Source organism: Urocampus carinirostris, chromosome 7, assembly GCF_059441175.1.
Source record: "Urocampus carinirostris isolate Australia breed hairy pipefish chromosome 7, RoL_Ucar_1.0, whole genome shotgun sequence".
In the NCBI taxonomy this organism is placed as follows: Eukaryota; Metazoa; Chordata; class Actinopteri; order Syngnathiformes; family Syngnathidae; genus Urocampus; species Urocampus carinirostris.
In genome coordinates, this window is record NC_142355.1 from 35,493,307 (window position 1) to 35,515,867 (window position 22,561).

Sequence of the window (22,561 nt, forward strand, 5' to 3'; positions counted from 1 at the left end):
TAACTTGTAACTTCCAATAAAATCACATATAAATTGATAAATTGTAGTTTGACACAGTTTTAACACAACTACAAAATAACTGTATTTGTTCATGTAGACACAGCACAACATTTTTTTATTTACTTTAGTTATTTTTGGAAACGGCTTTTGCATGTGTGCACGTGGTGTTCTATTATTCTAGGATGAAAATGGTGAAAGTAAGAAACGGTTTATTTTTAACAAAAATATGACTGTTACAAGTGATGCAATGTGTAATGTTATTCCCTTTATGTCATGTTGATGATGTCTGTCTGTTGTCGGTTGATGCCCTATCCTTTGCAGGCTGGACAGGCCCATCTCAAGGTTTCTGCATTTCCTCATGTTAAGGTGTTTGAGCTTTTCCTCTTGTAGGTTTTACACTAGGGGAGGGTGTAATAGTAGGCTGTGCAGTAGTTACCACATTCGCCTAACATGCGATGGGTACCTGGTTCGAGACGTGTTGGAGACGCATGTTGGCCTGGAGATGGATGGGTGCCACCAGGCTGTACTTGCCCAAGATACACTGCAAGAAATGGTGCCCCTAAAATCATAGTGGTTAAGGGATCCAACCAACCCAACTCAATGAGACTTCTTATAATTAAGGGCTTTACAAATATACATGACTTGACTTCCAAAAACAGTCCAAATGCAAAACTAAACCCCAAAAAGAGGAAAAAAATGAGTATTCGAGTGCATCTAAATGAGTTGCGTACTTGCACGCACAAAACTAGCGGTTTGTCAGTGGCTGTAACGATAATTTCATTTTGACGTTGTGGACACCGCCTTTAAGTCTATTATACATAATTTGTACATTGAGATTGTTTATCACATTAAAAGATTATACCAAAAATATATATGATTTTGAGTGTTTTTTGGCTGCGTGACGGTCGTGATAAAAATAGCTTGTGCGCATGCGTCAAGCGAAAGGCCGGAACTGTAACTAACATCGGCTGCGTGCTGACAAATCGTGACTGTTTAAACCAACAGTAACTGCGCATGCGTGAACCGGGAAGCCGGAAGTCTGATTTGTCGGTCCTTGGCTTCATGCTGACGAACCGTGACGGTCGGCTCCAGTCTCACTGTCGGAGCGCGCTTGGCCCGTTCGATGACGCCGACCTTGGCTTTACCCACCACGGGCAGCACAGAGAGATCTAACTGCCCTTGACGCGTCTTTACGGGCAACGACAACACGCTTAAAGGCAGCGAACCATCCCTATCACTGGTATGTTCTAGCAGCGCTCTTGACAACCACGAAGCGTTTTATCTATTTAAGTGATTCAAAGTTTGCGTGGAGGAATTTCAATGGTGAGGTTATCTCGTAAGGAGATTACTTGCTTTACCAAAGATAGTTACTTTGTTTATTAGTTTTGAACAGCACGTTTTAAATGGCTGAAAATACTTGCTAGCGTTAGCATAAATATAACACTACATTGCCAGAATTCTTAAAAGTTGGCGAAATGCAATATGTTTAAGGAAAACTTTTTGTTCAAAACAATCTTAACGGGCAATTGGGTTTACCTGAATCCAATATACCCCCGGAATACAAAATTAGGTGGGCAAAGCAAAATAAAAGGCTCTATGTTGGATGGAAACTCATAGAATAGAATATACCTTTATTGTCATTGTTACAAAATGAGTTAACATATTGTGACAACGAAATTGGGGTAATTATTTTGGTAATTATTTAATGCAAACCCCTGTTACTCCGGTAAAAGCATTGACATAAGTACCTCTTGTTTGAAATACATTCGTGTGCATGTGTTCAGATAACGTTGTAAAATATGTACATTTAAAGCTGAATTGAGATTTAATTTATCTTTGATGTACTGTGACCTGAGCTGGTGCATTAGAGTAGCAGGTAGACGCAGAGAGGGAAAGAGACAGCGGATTCAAATGAAAACTTTCAAACTTCTGCTCAGGCCCTTGGAATACTTCCTTGCTTTAAACGCTTCCTTATTTTTAGTCCAGATCATTGTTTGGTTAACTTAGTTTGGGTAGATTCCTGCACCCTCTGCATAATTTAAAATCATCAAAATCTGTGTTTCCATGATTGTAATTTTTTTTCTTCATCCTGTAGCATCACTGCTAGCTTCTGCACCCATAGTGAATAGAAGCTGTACAAAAAAAAAACAGTATTACATCGCAGACTCACTAAGTCTTTACGAAGCACAGGAGATGCCCCTGATAAGCAGGTCGCCCAATTGGTGTGTGAGTGTGTGTGTGAATGGGAGTGAAGAATATTGTAAATCACTTTTGGAGGTCTTCATTGACTTGAAAAGCGCTTTATAAATGCACACCACAAGAGATTCCGAACTGAATAAGGAGGAATGCATTGTGGGAGGTAATTCAGCCCAAAGTATATTGGCTATTTTACGATCCTGTGATGCAAACCCATAACAAAACATCTTTTTGTCGAAGCGATAACCGACAGGTATCTTCGAATATTTAGACACACAAAACAATTTGTTTTTGGTGTTGTATAGTGGGGATAATGCTGTAAAAAGGGGCAGAAAAAACGTCTTGTTCCACGACGTAAAGTGAAAACGACGCAAGGCCGGGACACCATATCCCGAATGTCTACTGCACATACGAGTCTTTGTTTAATACTCAAACAATTTAGTAGATTGTGGACAACTGAAACTTCAAGCAGGTTATTCTACTTAACGTTACTAATAACTGATAAAATGAATTAATCTGTAAAGTAAACTATCACGTTGCCTTAATTTGCACTAGGAAAATTTGCATAACCTAAGACTGAAAAACAGTCCCTGAAGCCATCGTGGAAAGTTAAAGCTCTTCATCTCTTAAAGCAATATTTGAACACAAAAAACACACTTTAAGACATAATGAAGTGTAATATTATCTTTATTGCAAGGGAATTTGACTGTCTTAAATTTATAATGATATAATAACCATGTTTTTTTTTATGTACCAGTCAAAAATTAGAAATAAAAATATTATAAACCTGTCCCGTTTTCAAAGGGTTTTGCTTGTTATTTTCTTTAAATCATCATTTTCAATTTTGTTCTTTTCAAAATATGACTATATTTTAACTGACTCTTATAGTAATGTAGAAGATTCAGACAGTGTTATTATTCTTTGTAGAGATAAACAATAAAATTATCAGATAAAATATAAACCTGTCTGGTGACTGGAATGACTTTGCTTATTGTTTTTTTAAAACTGTTTTACAATTTACTTTTTTAAAACGTTTCTTAAGTATATATTTCACAGATGTTGTAGTAGTAAACACAAGTAATATATTTTCAACTTTTTTTTCTTGAAAAATGAGGAAAGATAATCCTTACAATGGAAATTTAATCTTAAATTTAAATAATATGACTTTATACCTGTCTCGATTGTAAATTATTTGTCTCATTAGTTTTTATTAATTTACATTTTAGATACCTTTTGTATTACAAATTTCAAATGTTTACTGTATTTTGACGTATTTTTATAATATTAAAAAAAACATTCAATTATACTATATTTGTAACGTTATTTTCTAGCTAAAAATGGGGGAAATCATTTTAAAATTAACCTTTACTTTTACAAAATAAGTATGCTATGAAACGTTTTTAAAAATATGCAAAATGATCTGATTGAAAATTAGTTCAAGCATTATTTCCTTTTTTTTTACTCATCATATTTTTTAACTTTGGTTAAAGTTGTTTTATTTGAGCTTAAAAACTAATTAAAATGTATTAAAATTTGTAACTAAATCCTCAAAAATATTTGATTATTTTTAAAGTAAATTCTATATACATTGTTCATTTTTCTTCATTTTTCAGTAAAATAAGGAATCCAGAAAACCGAGGAAAATAATATTTAAAATGAGCCAAAATAATCTGCCAAAGAATTTGTTTTTGCGGTACATGAAACGAACGCACCCCCCTCCCGACCGCTTTTTCATATCAGTTACTGTTTGGAGTGCCTTAAACTGTGTTCTCGTTTGCCCGTGTCCCCGCGTCCTAGACGCATCATTTTTACTGGGGACGCATAGTGTCAAATCAACGTGCGTCCTGGGGACTCAACTTTTTTTTTTTTTTTACACAAAATCGTCATTATTATCCGATTACTTTTTTTTTTTTAACAAAGATTTACCGCACTACAAACTTTTTGTCAGGCAGATCCGCCATTGTTGTTTTGGTCTCACAGTTGGCGTTTTCGTCTGCACGCTGATCTCAGCAAACGAGATCTCGTTGCTTCGAGATTACGTCATTGTTGTGGTGCTTGTCGTCGAGGGAAGGTGAAGGCTAAGTATGCCTACGAAAAAACAGTATTTGGTGAAAATCAACACAAAATTGGTAATTTCTTCAGCGTCAATAATAAGTAGAAACATGATGCAGAAACTGATAACAAAGGCAATAATTCCGTCTTGAAAAAACTGCGGAGAAATTTTTCGGAAGATCGCGGAGGCAGGAAAACACGTGTGATGAAGCGAATTATTCGACGAAAGAAAATAAACAAAAGGATACTCCTAGCAAGAAAAGGACTTTTCTGCCAAAATGGACAAAATTATATTCCTGGTTATGCTCTGAGGAGGATGAAAATGGATTGGACCTTGAGAAGGCATTACAACTGTGACAGGACAGCAAACCACGAAGAATATATGAACTGAAAAATCTGAAGTAATAACTGCTTCCTATTACCAATTAACTGATGATTAAAATTGCATAAATATATAGATTAATATTTCAGCAATATTATTTTGTATAATGTACAATATTGTGATCTGACAAATCTGAGGTGATAACTGCCTTGTATTACCAATTAACTGTAATGATTAAAACTGAATGAAAATATAGATTAATATAATTATTTTAGCAATATGTTTTTGTATAATGTACAATATTGTTGTGAACTGAAAAATCTTGAAGTGATAACTGATTTGTATTACCAATAAACTGTGATGATTAAAACTGAATAAATATAATAAATAGATTTATATTATATATTTGTCGCCGATTTAAATTTTCAACCCCGATAACACTAAATTTTGGGGACCCATGGATCTCTGTTGGGACCCATAGATTTTTGAGCATGCGAGTCCCCGGGACCAATCACTTTTCAGAGGTAAAATGAACACTGCTTAAAACACCCCTGTTTAAGTTCGAATTTTGTTTTTTTGGTTTAATTGTGAATTATTCCTCTGGTGTTTGCATCTGCAGTTGGGCTATAATAAATTATTTTTAAATATTCAGTTCATAGATGAATTTTATCAAATAAAATATTTATATTTTAAAGGATAACATTACTTGGAATTCACATTGTTCAAAATATAGATTAAAAAGGCTACAAAAATGTTGCTTATTATTTTTCCTAAGTAAATCGAAACTATCCATCCATCCATTATCTGCACCGCTTATCCTCAGTAGGATCGCGGGGGTGCTGGAGCCCATCTCAGCCGTCTTCGGGCAGTGGGCACCCGGAACTGATTGCCAGCCAGTTACAGGGGACACAGAGACAGACAACCATTCACACATAGGGACAGTTTGGACCGGCCAATTAACCCGACAAGCATGTTTTTGGAATGAGGAATGAAACCGGAATGCCTGGAGGAAACCCATGCAGGCACGGGGAGAACATGCAAACGCCACACAGGGTGGTTGTGGTAGCCACCCAGCCGCCGTGCCGCCCTAGATCAAAACTACTTGTATCGCAACAAAAGCTTCTCAATAAACACTTTTGTGGGGAATACACCAGGTATGAGACCAAAAAGTGGGTTGTTTGGTCTAAATTTCCAATCCAAATGGTATCTAACGAATCAATCATTAACAGTTAGCATTTTTTTAGATAATCGTTCATTCAAATAATGAATTCTTACATTATTATTCTTTAGTGCATCATGTGGAGGAAGGCGTCCGTTGCTGCCCTGCTGGCCCTGGCGGTGGGCTACTTCTACCACGGTTGCCCCGAGCTGCCCGAACAGCTTCTGCAGTACATCAGGTCTGACGACTTCCCGTGGAGCCCGCAAAAACAAAGTCCCCTAGAGCAAGTCATTTCCGACGCTTGGGACTCGCTCATCACGTTACCCACGCGACAATGGAGCCGGGTGGCCGTCGGGTAGGTTTGGATATTATTGGTGATAAGGCTACACGATTCTGGAAAACAAACAAGTAAAATGCAAATTCGATGCGATTTTAAAAGAAAAAGGCATTTTGTGTTTTTTTTTTCTGGTTAGTAGCCTTTCTCAGGGTTTCTTCATTTTGCCTCATACTAAGATTTTTTAGATTTCCCTTACCCTCATGTAGGTTTTAGATCAGGAGTTGTTGTAATGGTGGTCTGTGTTGCCTTTTGAATGTTTTTGAGATTAGGGCCTATACAAATAAACATGACTTGACCGACATGCTTTAACCTTAGGGAAACAGCGCCCTCTTTGAGATTTGTAAGGGTTGCTGTATGCTCACTCAACAATCACACGAGGCTGTTTTTGGCATAGTGTGCTGCTTGCAAACTTTGCCTTGTTTTGATCAGGTCTATATACCTGTATCCCCCTAGTGGGGGTTGGCTAGAGTCAAGAACACATTCACCTTTTTGACTCTTTCTGGGAGATTGATACAGAGGAAGGTATTCCCAGCCCCCTCGCTCAGCCCAACTGATGTGTTGCAATATCTCGTTGGAAGTCATTAGGTGACCAAACCCCCCTAATGCCGAGCCCCAAGCAGGGAGGGAATGGGTACCAATGTTGTAAGTCGTATGACCCGGCCGAGGCTCGAACCAGCAACCTCCCAGTCTCGGGCCGCTACCCCCAAGGCTACCGAGCTGGTTTATTAGATAGTGCCGTTAAAACTTGCCTCTGATTGTCCGGCTTCGTTAAAACCCGAACTGTGACAATTCTGGTTGGCCAAACTCTCAAACACTCCATCACTCACAAGCAGAGAACTATAAATCCTTGAAAAAAAACGCTGTGGCTATACAATCTCACTACGTCACATTGCAATGTCGATTAGATTTCAGTTAATTGTGCTGCTCTAATTGGTGATTCCATTTTTTGGGCCTGGTGTAAGTGGTTGTTTGAAACCCAGATTTTAAATTAAAATTACTGAAAGTACGAGTGTTCCCTGTCCTGTAATGCCAAGGGGGCGTGGCTAGACAGAAGCCAAGGTGCCCCTGACCTATCTCCGATAAAGGAGTCTTGTGTCCTCCACTCTTCCCTTTCACCTACGCTTGGCGGTGGAATGGCATAATCTTCACAAATAATTACTAACTACTTAATTGTGGCAAATAAGCACTTTGATAGAGTAAGGGATCTAATTAAGGTGAAAGAGGGTAATATATTTGAACCCAGCTCTTCCCTGCTAATAGAAAGAAGCCTTCGGTCATATATCTTTGCCACTGTACTGTTTCCTGTACTGTTTGGAGTGCTTCCTCCTGTTTGGCAATGCCAAGGAGGCGCGGCTAGTGAGAAACTAAGACACTTCTGACTTATCTTTTTGAAAGGAGGCATGTATCCCTTTTCCTACAATTTGTGGAGTAATGGGACAACCTCCACCTTGTAAACGAGCTTTGCTGGAGTAGAGATACAATTGAGGGGAAGGGGAAGTATTCGGATTGAGCCTATAGGTCTTCCCTGAAGAGAAAGAGAGAAAGTTTGGGTCATATTTTTTTCCCCTTAGTGATGAATACAATTTTATAAATGAAAAGTAGTCTAAGTATATATGTTCCTCTACTGTTGAGAGTGCCTCCAGCTGGTCGAGTATGCCAAGGGGGCGTGGCTAGAGAGGTTAGTGAGAATATAGGACCTTCCTGAGCTATGTTTGTGAAGCAAGACCTGTTTCCCTTATCCTCCCCTAGGCGTTGTGGAGGAATGGGACAATCTTGGCCTCCTCATAAACATGTTTTTTAACAGTAACGCGTAAAGTTGAGGGGAAGGGGGTGTAAGTGGATTGAACTTAGGTCTTCCCTGTTTAGAAAAAGAAGCTTTGGGTCATATTCTTCCCCTAGTGTGATGACATTTTATGAATGTGTTTTCTGTCCTCTGTTTAGAGTAAACGCCTGCGTGGATGTGGTGGTGTCGGGAGTAGGTCTTCTGCAGGCGCTTGCCCTGGATCCAGGTAGTGGTTTGGATCACGAGGTCCTGCACTCTAAAGAGGACCTGAGAGAGGCCTTTGTGCATTACATGGAACGGGGGGCGGCCGCCGAGCGCTTCTTCAGCAATGGAGAGGTCTTTCGCAGGATCGCTCGGGCAGCGGCCGAGTATCCCGGCGCCAAGGTAACACCCGCCCTGCCCACATTCCCTCGGATTGTAACCCACACCTGAATCGTGAACTCTTTGTGCTTTCCAGCTGTATGTCGGAGGGAACGCGGCCCTCATAGGTCAGAAGCTGGCTTCGTATCCTGAGATCATGGTAAGAAACAGGAAGTGGTAGACTTATTCGAATGCTCAAATTCTTAATGTCACACGTGCCTTGACTTCGAAAAAAAGATATCACATATTCATCTCATCTCATTTGCTGCAACGCTTATCCTCTGTAGGGTCGGGGGGGTGCTGGAGCCCGTCCCAGCAATCATCGGGCAGTGGGCAGGGGACACCCTGAACTGGTTGCCAGCCAATCGCAGGGCACACAGGGACAACTCGCTCGCTCATTCACACCTAGGGACAATTTGGACTGGCCAATCCACCTGAAATGCATGTCTTTGGAATGTGGGAGGAAACCGGAGTGCCCGGAGGAAACCCACGCAAGCACGGGGAGAACATACAAACTCCGCACAGTAAGTCCGGTAGCTGGATTTGAACCCACAGAGGAGGTTCCCAAGACCTTAGAACTGTGCCGCACACGCGCTAACCACTGCGCCGCCGTGCTGCCCTCACATATTCATATTAAGTAGCATTTTCCTAGCTGTACGCATTAGGGCTGCTCAATTAACAGAAATCTAACTTACATTGCGATGTGACGTAGTGCGATTGTGGAATCGCAAGACACTGCGGTTTTTTTTTTTTCAAGGGTTTATAGATGGCAATCTGAACACTGCTCACCAACATGGGGTGCCATTTATTTCAGATTACAGATTTTAATAACTGTCAAATTCACCTAAAATCTCAATCCAAGACGTACCCAAAGAAGTTTTGTCCCCATTTGAAATAATGACTGCAAATGCTACTAACATTGAACAATCTAAATTGAAACAGACGGAAATAGTAGGCTTTTATTCTCGCCTGAATTATTTCTTGCAATCACATGCAAGATGAGTGTAGCGCGGGCATTTTAGCTGGAAAACAGCTGGGACAAATCCACCATCTGGTCCCAGGTCAAATTTGACCACAATCAGGAAAACTAAACATTAGTATTTTGCACAATTTTCTAAGGGTATGTCTAAGTGTTTCCTAAAGTGGCCATTTGGAGACTCCAAAAGGACCAGAGACTCGTGACACATCTTTGCTTCTCAACAGTTTTACGGTTTGCAGTACAGGACATTACTGTAGTGATTCTTTCTGCCGCTACCGGCGTGTGGTGGCGCTGTGAGAGGTCACCCAGCATCCACCCCGAAGAAGAAATCCAGCTTCTACTTCCTAGTTCTTGTGTAAACATACAGTACTACGTGTACTGAATCTCCAGCGTGCTAAGAACTTTGTTGTTTTTATTTTTTAATATCTCGTGCATCCATTTAATTTATTTGTTGTAAAGTATAAGGAAGAGGGTAGCCGTTTCTTTTGAAATTAAAATGGAATAAGAAAGCTTGATTGAGAAAATGGTTGGATCACTTTTTTTTGGCCACTTTCTACCACGGAGGAGGAAGTCGCCTAACTCTCGTCCGGAACCTCTTTCGTAAGTAGGGCAGCGTCTGTATACTGTATCTCCAGCGCTTAGTATAAGAAAGCTTGATGCGGTTGAGAAAATGGTTGTATGGCTTTTGTTGGCCACTTTTTACCACGGAGGATGACCTCTTGAAGCACATGTTCTAAAAGTAAGCTAAGCTTTACTTTATTTATCTTTATAGAGCATATTATTTTATTAAATGTTTATTTTTTAGTACAAAACAATACAGGTTACTTATATAAACCTTAAACATTCTTCTATAAACCTTAAACAAACAAAATATAGTACTGAAGCAACTTACGAACAAATTCAACTTAAGAACGATCGTCCGGAATCTCGTTCGTAAGTAGGGCAGCGTCTGTACTTGCAAAACAAAACTAGCACAGAAATTGTACTTTCCTTTTAAAATAGAAAATTGGATCGAAATTGCAATACTGGTCTGTAAAATCGTAATTAGGTTCTTTCCCAAAATTGTGTAGCCCTAGTACACGTTTGTAGATGTATTAAATAAATATACAAAATGCTGATTTATAAGGGGAAATTACATCGGGCAAATGAACTGTTCAGCTAAATACAGATTCATTATTTATGCTACATTTTTCAACTTTGTTAATGTCGCAGGTTTTGTTATGCGGGCCAGTAGGACCTCAACTTCATGAGATGCTCGATGAGCAAATTGTTGTCCCGCCGGGATCGCTGCAGGAGACAGACGAATATCACCTCATCCTGGAGTACAAAGCCGGTAAAATATGTGAACTTTTTTTTTTTCAATGTTTTTTCACTGGACTAATAAAAGTAGATAATGGATTTAAAGGGCCGGATTGATCTAAAGTCTATGGCTATATCAATAGTCTGTTTATTGTTCTTAATTCCATAATGGGAAAAAAACGTTATTTGCTGATTTAGAAAAGTCATACTTGTACTCTATTATTTTTAAAGGTTCTTTATTTTTTCATGTAAGTGGTTTGATTTAACTGGAGGATAATTGGTTATTTATTTTATTTTCTTTGTTGTGCTTCAAGCAGCGGAGTTATTTTTTTATTACTGCTTGTTTCAAAAAGGCTACCGTGTTGTTGGGCATTTCTGAGATAGATAGATGGATGGCTAGATAGATACTTTATTCATCCGCGCACAGAAATTCACATTTCCAGCAGTATCTTTGTGTTAAAAATAAAATAGGAGATATAGAGTACAGAAATACCCAGTGTAATAAAGAGCATTTAAATAATGTTCCAAAAAATACACACTGTAATAAAAATATTAAAAACTGAAAACTAGTAGAATCGCATTTTGAATGTGAATGCGCTAATCAGTTCCAAGCCCCGCAAAAGTACAGTATTTATTTAATGAATCGTGAAAGATTATCAGAACACATAACAAATACTTGGTAGAATTGGAATACTGTACAATAAACATAAAACAAGAGGCACATAATGTTAAAAAACAATAAATAATGGAGATAAATAATTCTTTACCTTTTTGCCTTGCGTTTTTTTAAAAAACTGATCCATTGACGTCTGCTTTTTCCAGCCTTTGCAAATGCGCGAAGGCACAGTTCATCACCATTTCCAAGAGATTCCTTTCTACAAATAACAAGACTTCATGAAATTTTCCTAAAATGTCTTTCATTTGGGCTGATGGGATGATTGCTGCATCCTCCTCCACGCTTTCTTGTTGGAACCTCCTCGTTGTCTCTGAACTCTAATGGTGACACGAAGAGCATGCTGGGTGCACACATACACACCGGGTTGGATTTTAAACGATGGCCAGTTTGTTTACGCTTGGCAAACTGAGACCAGCTAACAGCTACGTGTACTGTACTGTATTTTTGACTTCGTATCCTGAAATGCCTTTGTAACTAGAGGCAATTTTTTCCCAGTAAGGTACTTCGTAGGTAAAGGTACTACTGTACTAGGCTGTAATTATTAGACATAGGGTAGAATGGGCTTAGTCAACCACTTCAACATGCTTTGTAAAAGGCTTCTGAGTGATAAACATGTACAAATTCATTTAAAAATAATTTTGGGACAGATTGATCATGTTTTAAAGACATGTTAATTATTCATTATGTCAGTTTGCATAAAAATCTCAATGACGCATCATTGGTAGGCAATTTTTAGAAAATAAAATTTGTGTACATCAATAGAGAAATTTTGGGACAACAAAATGAGTATTCTGTGCGTCTCACTTCACAATCTCATTGTATTGCAGGTTGAAAAATATTCCGTGATCCATTATCTCGTCAGAGCGAATCTTTGTCAGGCATGACGTCACGGCCTCTCTTTCCACCAAGAAGTTAACAGCACTTGTGCTGCCACATTTCATTATCCCCAATTCCATATTGTTGCTACCGGGGACCAGCAGAAGCCATATTTGTCGGGATGAGTGCCGTTCTGACCGCCTAAAATGAGCTAGACTGTTTAGGTCACGATCCAGTTGACTATGGCTGAAAGCAAATTTGTGTTATGAGTGGTGGACAGAACCTGTGCAGCCGCGATCCATTATCCCAAGTGGACTATTGCAGCGAGTGGGGGCCGTCACAGTGCAAATTAACTATTTTGGGGTGCATGCAGCTATTCTTTTTTTAATCTTGGCTTATCGTGGATGGTTCCAGCCCCCATTAGCTGCGATAAATGAGGGAATACTGTATATAAATGTGTTGAATTTGTGTGACCCAGGGGAGCAGTGGGGACCGACACGAGCCCCTCAAGCCAACCGCTTCATCTTCTCGCACGACGTGTCCAACGGAGAGATGAGTTCGCTGGAGACGTTTGTGGCCAGTCTGGAAGATTTCCAGCCCGACTTGGTGGTTCTCTCCGGGCTGCACATGATGGAAGGTCAAGGTCGGCAGCTGTGGGAGGAGCGCCTCAAAGAGGTATGTCAACAACTTTAGTTCAAGCAGGAATGAGGCTTCTTTAATCTATTACTACATTTTTATGGCATTGCAAAAAAAATGTCAGGTCCTGTACTAAATAACTAATGAATTTGGGTGAAGTGCTTGAAAATGCTTGAAATTGTTGTCATTGCAATGTTTCTTAGTAGTCTGACGCCGTAGGCCAAGCATTAAATGAAGAAAAATAAAAATAAGTGTGTGAAAATTATGCTGACACGCCCCCTTACCGGTTGCACCTAACTGGGCAGCTCTATTTAGAAAACCGCCTCTTTAGACTCGGCTCACTGAGAAGAGCCAGCTCTTTCAGCTTCCAAGCGGCTTCTCTGATTTTTTTTTTTTAAATCATATATTATCAATAATAATAAAACGTGCACCAAATTATTGAAGAGCAATTTATTATGTTTTGCAGGAGATCCCTGCAAAACACATGAAATGTAATTTATAATATTTACAGATCTACAAAAAAACTTGTAAACTATAAAAACAAATTTGCTTTTTAAACACTAAACAGATTTAAAGTCGAACAACAATACAAAATCACTGAAAACGCTAAAACAATCAAATAAAAAGTTAGTGCTATAAATAATTGATAAAATGCAAAAAATAACTATTTGCAATTCTATTTTAACCAATTTAGAGACAGATTTTTTGAAAATACACAAACAATATAAATCGAAATAAGTGAAACAAAAAGCAAAAGATCAGCAGTCTCTAAGATTGGAAAAATTGAATGCACTCTGCTTCAGAGCAATCAATATCATTACAATGAGTCCAAACTAGGCTCATGCTTCTGCTTTTTATTCATACAGTACTTTCTTTTTTTGTCTTCCTTTTAGAACTCAATTATGACCCAACACATATTGAGCCCTTTTCGTGTTTGTAAACAAGAGTGATGTAAACTCCTGTTTTGATGGTGGTCTCCTTCTCCTTCCTCCTGATATGCAAAAGAAAATTATCAGCCACCCAGTGAAAGCCAGCTTCACTAGGCTCGCCTCACTTCAGACATGTAATTTCAATATTGTTCCTTCGGAAGCCAGTTCTTGGTTATAGTTTTTGGTGCATCCCTGCTAAATGTGCATTTCTTAGTCCTATCACATTACGTGCAGAATTTAATGAGATCCAAATAGAGCTATTATTGCATTTCTGGTCTTAAACTAAAAATTAGTTTGTACCAGAATGAACCATTGTTTGATACAGTTTGTGTATCTGCAGGTGCAACTTGTTTGATTAGCCTAACCATCAACACATAGATTGACCTGATATTTAAGGTATTAAACAAATGTAAACATGCGGCATTGTTGCCTATCGACCCACAGGCGGTGTCAGCCATATCGGACATTCGCAAGGACATCCCCATCCATCTAGAGTTGGCGAGCATGACGGACCGAGACTACATGAACAGCATCATGCAAGAGGTACATGCCGGAAACATGAAAGAGAATTGCGCAGAATTTAATTTACCTTTTTATTTTTTTTCAAACTCTGGACTATTACCGTACATTGTTAAAGCCCCAGTGTGTAATATATAGCGACCTTAGTGGTGTAACTACACTTCATTCATGGAAATAAAACCACATTGATTCAAAGAATAAGCAACAAACAAGCAAACATGATTTTAGGTTTAGAAATTTGTAATTGCACCACACACCTTCAAAAAGATGACAACTTTGGTTACGATTTTGTTACTGCGGAAGCCATGATTACCATTTTGCGAACGTAGCTTGTCCCAGTGGGTCTTTTAGCACAGCCACTTACCGCACACAGCTGAGCCCTTCATGTGATGGGCATCGAGTCCGGTTGTTCAAGCGTATTCCCATTTTTTTTTCCACTGTTTGCTTCTTTAGTCTATTCTGTCAGCCACTTGGATGCAGACTATGGCGTGCTGCTATTGTTCGCTGATGCTGCTTCGTCCTTTAGTGTAATTCACCTCCAAAACGTTGCTAAGTTCCGTGATTCCGGCATCTTCCACTTTTTTCCCTCCACTGTTTTCTTCTTCAGTCACTCAATTCAGCCTCTTGGCTGCAAGCTATGGCTTGCCGCTAGTTGCTTTTGTTACTGGTAACTTCTCTGGTTCATCCTTCAGTGTCACAGCTGGTCATGCAAGCTAATTATGCTGAGTTTTGTGATCCTGGGTCCCGCTTCTTGTCAAATTCAGTTTTTACTGGCCTTTTTAGCCAAACTTGCCACTAAAGTTAGTCACTTAGACCAGCACTGACCAACTCTAGCTGTTGGCTCTTATCAGCTGCTTCGGCTGTATCCAGCCCACTTGGTGATTTGGATTATCACCATCTTTTTTTTGACTTTCCGCTGGCCTAAATTTCTCCTTGTTAGCGCAAGAAAATCGGGAAGTCACTTTTTTGCCTTTCGGGCTTCTGTAGTTTGTCTTCTTCCAATGCAAACACCTTGGTTCAGTTCGAAGCAGCCTCTAGTGGTAAATTATTTTATGCTGTCAATTCAATCAATTTAGATAATGTATATTATCACACATTTTTATTCATTTAACAATACATTCTTTGCCAAATGTTCAGGCAACAATTATTTCAATCAGTTTAAATGCAAAGCATTTGCAAAGAAAAAAAATCCACTCGTTGGCTTGCTTGATTACTTTTTGATAATCAGAACCAACTTTGAATAATTCACATTTTTAAATTCCCTCTCAAAGTAAGAATTAAACTATTTAATCAGATAGTTTAAAGATCCAACAGATGGCGCTATATCACGGCCACCATAGTTACGGTGTCAAGAATGACAAGCAGATCAAATATGGCAGCCAGACCAGCAACAGCGAGCTACTCTTTAGTTGCTATTCCTGATGGCCTAGCCAAATATTTTTTTCCTTATTAGGCTAACTTCTCTCAAAATACAGTAGAAAGGGGTCTCACTTGTTTTATCTTCATTGCTTCACGGTGTGCAAAGACGCCTATAACCTTATAAGAGTGAATGCAAAATGTTGGCAATCTACGAGGAAGTCCCTTACCAACGACACATAATTCAGATTTGTCGGCTCTGACGGACTCTTACTGCAAAATAAAGCAGGGTGCGTACGCTTTGTTTTTCCTTCTAACAGACCGTAGTGAGTTTTAGATATGTCACTTCATTCTTATTTTTGGCGCATCTAATGCTATAAAAATAATTTTCTGTAGGCTGTCTTTGCAGATAATTTTATAACCTATGACATAACAAACCAGGTTGTAGATTTTTTTAATGTGTGTCCAGGTTACTTTCTCTCGGTAATATACCCAAAAAACTGTGACGTCAAGAAGCTCTCAGTACCATATTCCCTCACTGACCACTAACGTACTCAACAGCAGCGTAAACTTCAATTTATTAAAAATAAAGCACTTACCGTAGAACAAAATACTTTCTTCCGGTTCCCATCAATCCTTTGCGCATTGAGTTGATGGTGAGGGCGCCCGCATGCCTTTATCCATTTCAAACACTTGTCTAAATTTGTTTTTGACTGAGGAAAAGGGACAAACCTCACCCATACCAATTGTTCCAGATACCTCTGATTACATTACTTGTACCCCTGACACCTTGTCGAAACAATTTTAATACAAAAAAAGTCTAGTCAAGTCGTGTTTATTTGTAGATCAGAGTATGAAAGGGCTGCACAGACCACAGATGATTCCAAACCACAAATGCATGATTTTGTATACTACCAACAGAACCTTAAAATTACATCTTAAGCTCAAAGGGAGCCAATGCAGGTTAGCTAAAATCGGGGTAATGTGGTCAAACTCGAGACGCGAGGTAACAAACGCATGAATTATAATCTCTGCCTCCGACTGAGACAGCATAGGGCGAATTTAACATTAACTATCATTTCGGTCTTTTCAGAGTTCAGGCGCAAGAAGTTGAGTGACATCCATTCTTTTATCTCAGTGAGACAGGCCTCCAAATTTCCATCAGAAGATATAGTTGAGTGTCATCTGCGTAGCAATGGAAACTGATATTGTACTTGCGAATAATATCACCTAATGGAAGCATGTAAATGCTGAAAAGGGGGCCAAGTACTGAACCCTGCGGAACATCACAGGTAACACTAAAGGGCTCAGATGACATTTCACCATATTTAACACAATGCATCCATTACTCTACAAATATTCCCGGTTACAAAGCTACTCCCAGAACAAAATAAATTCGTAAGTAGAGGTATCACTGGACCAGTGTGTGGATCACTTGTGATACCAAGATGGGCGACGTAAATCGGCAGCCACCGGCTATCGTCTGCCCCATGTTCCGATTGGCTGAGAACAAGCGCCGTCAGATTTATGAATTGCACAGCTCTGGTGGGTTCCCTTTAAAAGTTGACTTATAGTGTTCCACCTTGTCTTTTGTGCCTTCATGTTAGCAGGTCATGCCCATCGTGAGCTCCATCGGTCTAAATGAGCAGGAGCTGCTGTTCCTTTCTCAGGCCGGTGGTGGCCCCCACGCTCACTTGGGGGCCTGGAACGGGGTGCCTGACGTGGGCCAGGTCAGCGACATCCTCCTCTGGATCCTGATGCACCACGGCCGCACCGAGCCTTCGTCCGAGGCCGAGCTCACCCGTGTGCATTTTCACACGTTAGCCTACCACGTGCTAGCCACCGTGGACGGCTATTGGGCCAATCAGGTGGCGGCGGTAGCGGCAGGGGCCCGTGTGGCGAGTAGCCAAGCGTGCGGGATCCACGTTGTGGATACCGCAAAGGTAGAGTTGAAGGCTCCGCTTCGATTCTACAGTTCCGATTCGGAGGCGAGAGAGATGCTGCTCTTGGACCCGGAATCCCCCGTCACGGTCTGGCGCCTGGGCAACGTGACCTTCCACATGACGCCGGTGCTGGTGTGCAAGCGGCCATTGAGAACGGTCGGGTTGGGGGACGCCATTTCGGCGGAAGGATTGATTTACTCGGAGTTCAAAGGCGGGAAGAACTTTTGACCAAGTCTTTTACTTTGAAAGTCTGCACGTGAACATGTCCCCTGCTACTGCTCACAACTGGGGTCGGATTCTATGCACGGGGCGATTGTTTTTTTTTCCTTTTTATGTTCAAGTTTTCTTTTGTTGTAATCTCACAAAATCAAGCTCGGAAGACTTTCCTTACAGGACATAAACCAGGGGTCCAACCTTTTGCAAACTAAGAGCTTTTTTGTTACTAGGTAGCACAAAAGGCACCCAGTTCGATATACATTTCTTGAATTACAACTTATGTTACTACCATATTACAGGGTTCGTATTCGAAATAGTTAAGCCCCAGTGTGTAATATTAAACCACTAGATAGCACTGTTGTCTAATGCAAATGAAAACCTGTGCCACAGAGCGCAGTGTTGCAGCAAGATCCCAGACAAGCATGGCACCAACCTCTAGGGAGGAATTCCAATGTCCCGACCGTTGCTTTTTTTAATTTTATTTATGTGAACTAACATTGACCAAAAATTCATGTATTTTTGCCTACTATTCAAATCAGTTTTTTTAATGGAAGTTTTTTGTACCACGAGGAGGCATTAAATATTACACACTGTCCCTTTAAAAATACTCATCCATTAAAAGAATTGTTTTACTAAAATGATAACAATGACTCAGTGCTGGTGAGCTCTTTTTAAAATGGGTCTGCAGGCACCTCAGTTTCCCTTAGGGGGGCACCACAGTGACACAGTGTTTGGGGCATTGCTAAAAAACTGCAGTGGGATGCTTTTGGAATCAAACCCAGGACGCGGTGGTGAACGGGTCAAATCATAGCCACTGGACTACCAGGGAGGTACATGACTCATGAAAATTCATTGGATTTCACCTCGTCACAGTATTTTTACTCACAGTACCAGAAACGGATGGCACTGTGAATGAGAATGGTGTGATCATGAGAAAGTGTCATTTTCGTTTGTATCACAAGTGGTTAGGGTTCCGCAAACCGCCGCAACCTGTGTTCGATTCTTGTTGCCAACAATGTTTTGTGATTGTGGTCAGCGATATATTTTCAACTGATTAATCATTGGACAAATATGTTAGAGCTTTGTCTATAACGTGCACGCAGACTGAGTTCTTTTTGGGGGAATCAATAAATACGGTAGTTACACTTACTAGTTCAGGTGTCACCAACCTTTTTGATAATGAGAGCTACTTTTTAGTTATTGATTAGCACTAAAGGCTACCAGTTTGATATACATTTCTAAATCCGATTACTGTTTTGTTAATACGTTGATACTACTTTGTAATTAGCTGAGTTTAAAACGGGCTCAGTCAACCAGTAAATCTCATGACAGTAATCACATTTCCTATAAAAATACCAATGACTGTCTGAAATAACGTCAGTCCGGACACCCGGGGTGTGCATCTTTTGAGTCGGGCGTACAATTTACAAAACGTCTCTGCCCGGGTGGCCGACGACTTTTTCAAGGAAAAAAAACACTTTTTTTCCCCAAATCAAACGTTGCTTTATTCCGATTTCGAAATCTTTGTTCGGTTTGGAAATTTTGGTTCGTTTGGCAGTTTGCATACTTGGCAGCCAATCAGAAGCCTGCATCAAAAGACTTAGTGCTTCCGGACTTTCCCGAGCGCTATATGGTCGTGCATTTGCATATCATTTTCCATAGTAAACGCACAAAGAACACAGGAAAAATGGATAAGTGGTTAGGAATCAAGCCAAAACCTCAGCCCTAGAAGAAAGATTCAAAAGAAGCTAACAAAATGTATAACGCTACAAAACGTAAGTGTACAATAAAAGCATCGTGGAAAGAGAAGTTCACGTGGCTTGTAGCAAACATTGCATGAATGAAGATGAGTAAATACAGGTACCGTATTTTCCGCACTATAAGGCGCACTTAAAAGCCTTTATTTTTTTCAAAAGCTGACCATGCGCCTTATAATACAGTGCGCCTTATTTATGGATCAATTTTAAAGTTGCAAAGTTTCCCAACTAACTTGCAGCCGCCGACTAGATTTTCCCCCGAAAGCCAAGTAGTACGCGGTGTATGCTGGGATTTATTTACCGGCGTTTCATTGGCTAACCAATGTGTCAGTCATCATTTGAATCGATCACTATTAGCTAAAGTTGTTCGGAGGTCAAGGGGCGGATCCTTTTTATCATTTACAAGCTGCCATTGGCTTAAACGGCAAACAAAGCCTGCAATTGCCCGAAAAAGATGTGTCAATCATCAGTTGAATCGATCACTATTGGCTAAAGTTGTTCGGAGGTCAAGGGGCAGATCCTTTTTATCATTTACAGGCTGCCATTGGCTTAAACGGCGAAACAAAGCCTGCAATTGGCCGAAAAAGATGAATGCGTATAGCATGTAGCTGACGGCATAGAGAAAGCATTTTTTTCTATTCTGTATTTGTAAATATTGTATTCTCCTGGATTTACTACCCTCACGGATATAAGAGGACATTGCCTGCACATTATTATGAACACAACGACTTCGGTGAGCTATTCCGGGTTTTATATTGTCCCTGTATCTTGTTTCAGACTGAACTCGATGTTTCTGTGATAAGCGGTGCAGATAATAATAATAATAATAATTTCCTTTGTATTGTCATTCTTTGTAAGAACGAAATGTCGATACACCTGACCCGTTGTAGCGAGCCGATGCAGCCGCAGCCAACAGAGGGCGCCGCCATTTTACCAATGTCATAAGTCTTAGGTATGACTCGGCCGAGGCGCGAACCAGCGACCTCTAATGGATGGAATGGAGTGTCTATTTTTAAATTAAACTCAATTCCAAGTGTTTATTGTCTTATGCACAGTAAAGTCGCGAGCAAAAAAGAAAATAGATACTAAGGAATGGTTATCATTTCTTGAATCCCAAGACTTTAACCTTCCGAATGATGGAACGATGCATTTGAGTGACATCTTACGGACACCGCATCCGCACGTGTTCTCGACACGTATTTGCGTCCTTGCAAGCTTTCGGAATGTTAAGTGGGTAATAAGTTGGACTGAACTATCTGACTGTTATGTCCACGTTCCCATTGTAGCGCCTTATAATCCGATGCGTCTTATGTATGTCAAAAATAGGACCAAAAACTATTTTTTCGGGGCGCGCCCTATAACCCTGTGCGCCTTATAGTGCGGAAAATACGGTACATACTGATGGCAGATGGAAAACAGCGATGTCATATACAGTACATGCAATGAATGTTATAAGTAGATTTTTTTGAATAAACCTCATTTTAAAGAGTTGTCCTGTTATATATTCTGATTATCAATCCTTAATACTTTGCAACAATTTTTTGCGATGAGTCGTCATATTGTTTTTCAAGTTGGGAAAATGGGGCAGGCAACTTTAGGGCCTGGTGTTAGCCAACTTTTTGTCGTGAGTTTCAGACACTTCCAATGACCACTGAAATATTTTCATAACTAATCCACTATCTACCTTGTGTCCTCGTTGGAGACCCCATGTATTAGTTTATTTAAAATGTAACTCAGTTGTCCCATCGGATTGCTGACACCAAAAAGTAACAAAATACAGTTTATATACTAAAACTGCTTTCAAATGGCAACATAATAACAGAAATAACATGTTAGATATCAAATTAGTAGCCCTACACACTAGTCACAAAATGGTAGCTCTCGGCTTACAAAAGGTTGTGCCTCCTTTTTTGTCATCAAAGTTGCAATTCTCATTGATGCAAATATTATGGATTGAACATTTTTTTCATGTATATGGCAACCCACAAACCTGTATTAGATAGAGGGCACTGGAGCTTTTTGTTTTTATAAAAATTGATTTTTTTAAGCAAAGCACAAAAGATATTGTGACCGTCCGAAGTGGAAATGACCGATCTCTTTTGACTTCCATGTTGTTCTTTGTGTTCATTGTTGAATTTTTCATTTTTGACCAAGGCAAAAACAGCTGTGTTATTAAGCTAAATCTGTGAATTACTTCGTTTTTAAAGACTGAATATTATACAAAGCAGTCCCTTCCAATAGTGGTCAATCATGTTTATCATTGTTAATATAAAAGCAGGAAATGGCCAAATGCAAATCAAAACAAGACTTGTTTGACAAATGTGTTTTTTTGTGGGGATGGGATGTGTGTGAATTTTTGTTTTCATCCATTATCTGCACCACTTATCCTCTTTAGGGTTATGGGGGTGCTGGAGCCCATTCCAGCTATCTTCGGGCAGGGGGCAGGGGACACCCTGAACTAGTTGCCAGTCACTTGCAGGGCACACAGAGACAGACAACTCGCTCGCTCATTCAAACCTAGGGACAATTTAGACCTGACAGGCATGTTTTTGGAATGTGGGAGGAAACCGGAGTGCCTGGAGGAAACCCACGAACATGCAAACTCCACACAGGAGGTTCAATCTCATGACCTCAGAATTGCGCCGCCGTGCTGCCCTTTTTTGTTTTCAGTTACCTCCCAGCGGCACACCATTTAAACAAGTCAGTTTTTTTTTTAAAAATAGGCTAAATATTATATGGAACTTTGCAGTGATGCTAAAGGGAGAAGCGAAACCATGGAAACGCATCTAAGATCAAGAAATACGACGAGGGCAACATTTTTCCGTTACTGTGTGGAATAAGATTTGGGGGCCCTCGTTACTGCATTTCCCCACTATATGATATCAAATGGTAAATGGTCTGCATTTCCATAGCGCTTTTCAAGTCAAGACATCCCAAATCGCTTTACACTTACCCATTCACACACACACTAGCAGCATCAGCCATGCAAGGCACCTACATAATTCTTCTATGAATATGCAAAATAATCCAGAGAAAAATCTGAGACTGTAGCAACCTGGAATAGAACATCAATCTGTCCTGTGGTGGGGAACGGAATACTAGGCAAAAGAAGTGCAAAATAACTTAATGAAATGATCTGCATTTATATGGCACTTTTCAAGTCAATGAAGACTTCCCAAAGCGCTTTACAATGTGCTTCACATTTACCCATTCACCCACACGCACC

The 22,561-nt window shown here is 39.9% G+C and overlaps 1 protein-coding gene across 2 annotated transcripts; it reads left to right on the top strand.

Moving 5' to 3' along the window:
- The first annotated feature begins 1,002 nt into the window (after positions 1 to 1,002).
- On the top strand, positions 1,003 to 21,642 carry adpgk (ADP dependent glucokinase). Of its 2 annotated transcripts, none has more exons than XM_088340707.1 (8): positions 1,003 to 1,240; positions 5,861 to 6,084; positions 8,008 to 8,233; positions 8,307 to 8,369; positions 10,401 to 10,521; positions 12,458 to 12,654; positions 13,989 to 14,087; positions 17,027 to 21,642. In XM_088340707.1, exons 2-8 carry the CDS (start codon positions 5,867 to 5,869, stop codon positions 17,588 to 17,590), a joined length of 1,488 nt encoding a protein of 495 aa, XP_088196833.1. In that variant the 5' UTR covers positions 1,003 to 1,240; positions 5,861 to 5,866; the 3' UTR covers positions 17,591 to 21,642. The 2 variants fall into 2 exon arrangements, with proteins under 2 accessions (XP_088196833.1, XP_088196834.1); XM_088340708.1 differs by having other exon boundaries at positions 17,030 to 21,642.
- Positions 21,643 to 22,561: the final 919 nt, after the last annotated feature.

What these genes read in the sequence shown, in the direction of transcription:
- adpgk (XM_088340707.1), top strand. Translation starts at nt 5,867, where the DNA reads ATGTGGAGGAAGGCGTCCGTTGCTGCCCTGCTGGCCCTGGCGGTGGGC. An exon ending in CATCCTGGAGTACAAAGCCG is followed by an intron (nt 10,522 to 12,457) that starts GTAAAATATGTG and finishes TGTGTGACCCAG; the next exon opens with GGGAGCAGTGGGGACCGACA. An exon ending in GGGAGGAGCGCCTCAAAGAG is followed by an intron (nt 12,655 to 13,988) that starts GTATGTCAACAA and finishes ATCGACCCACAG; the next exon opens with GCGGTGTCAGCCATATCGGA.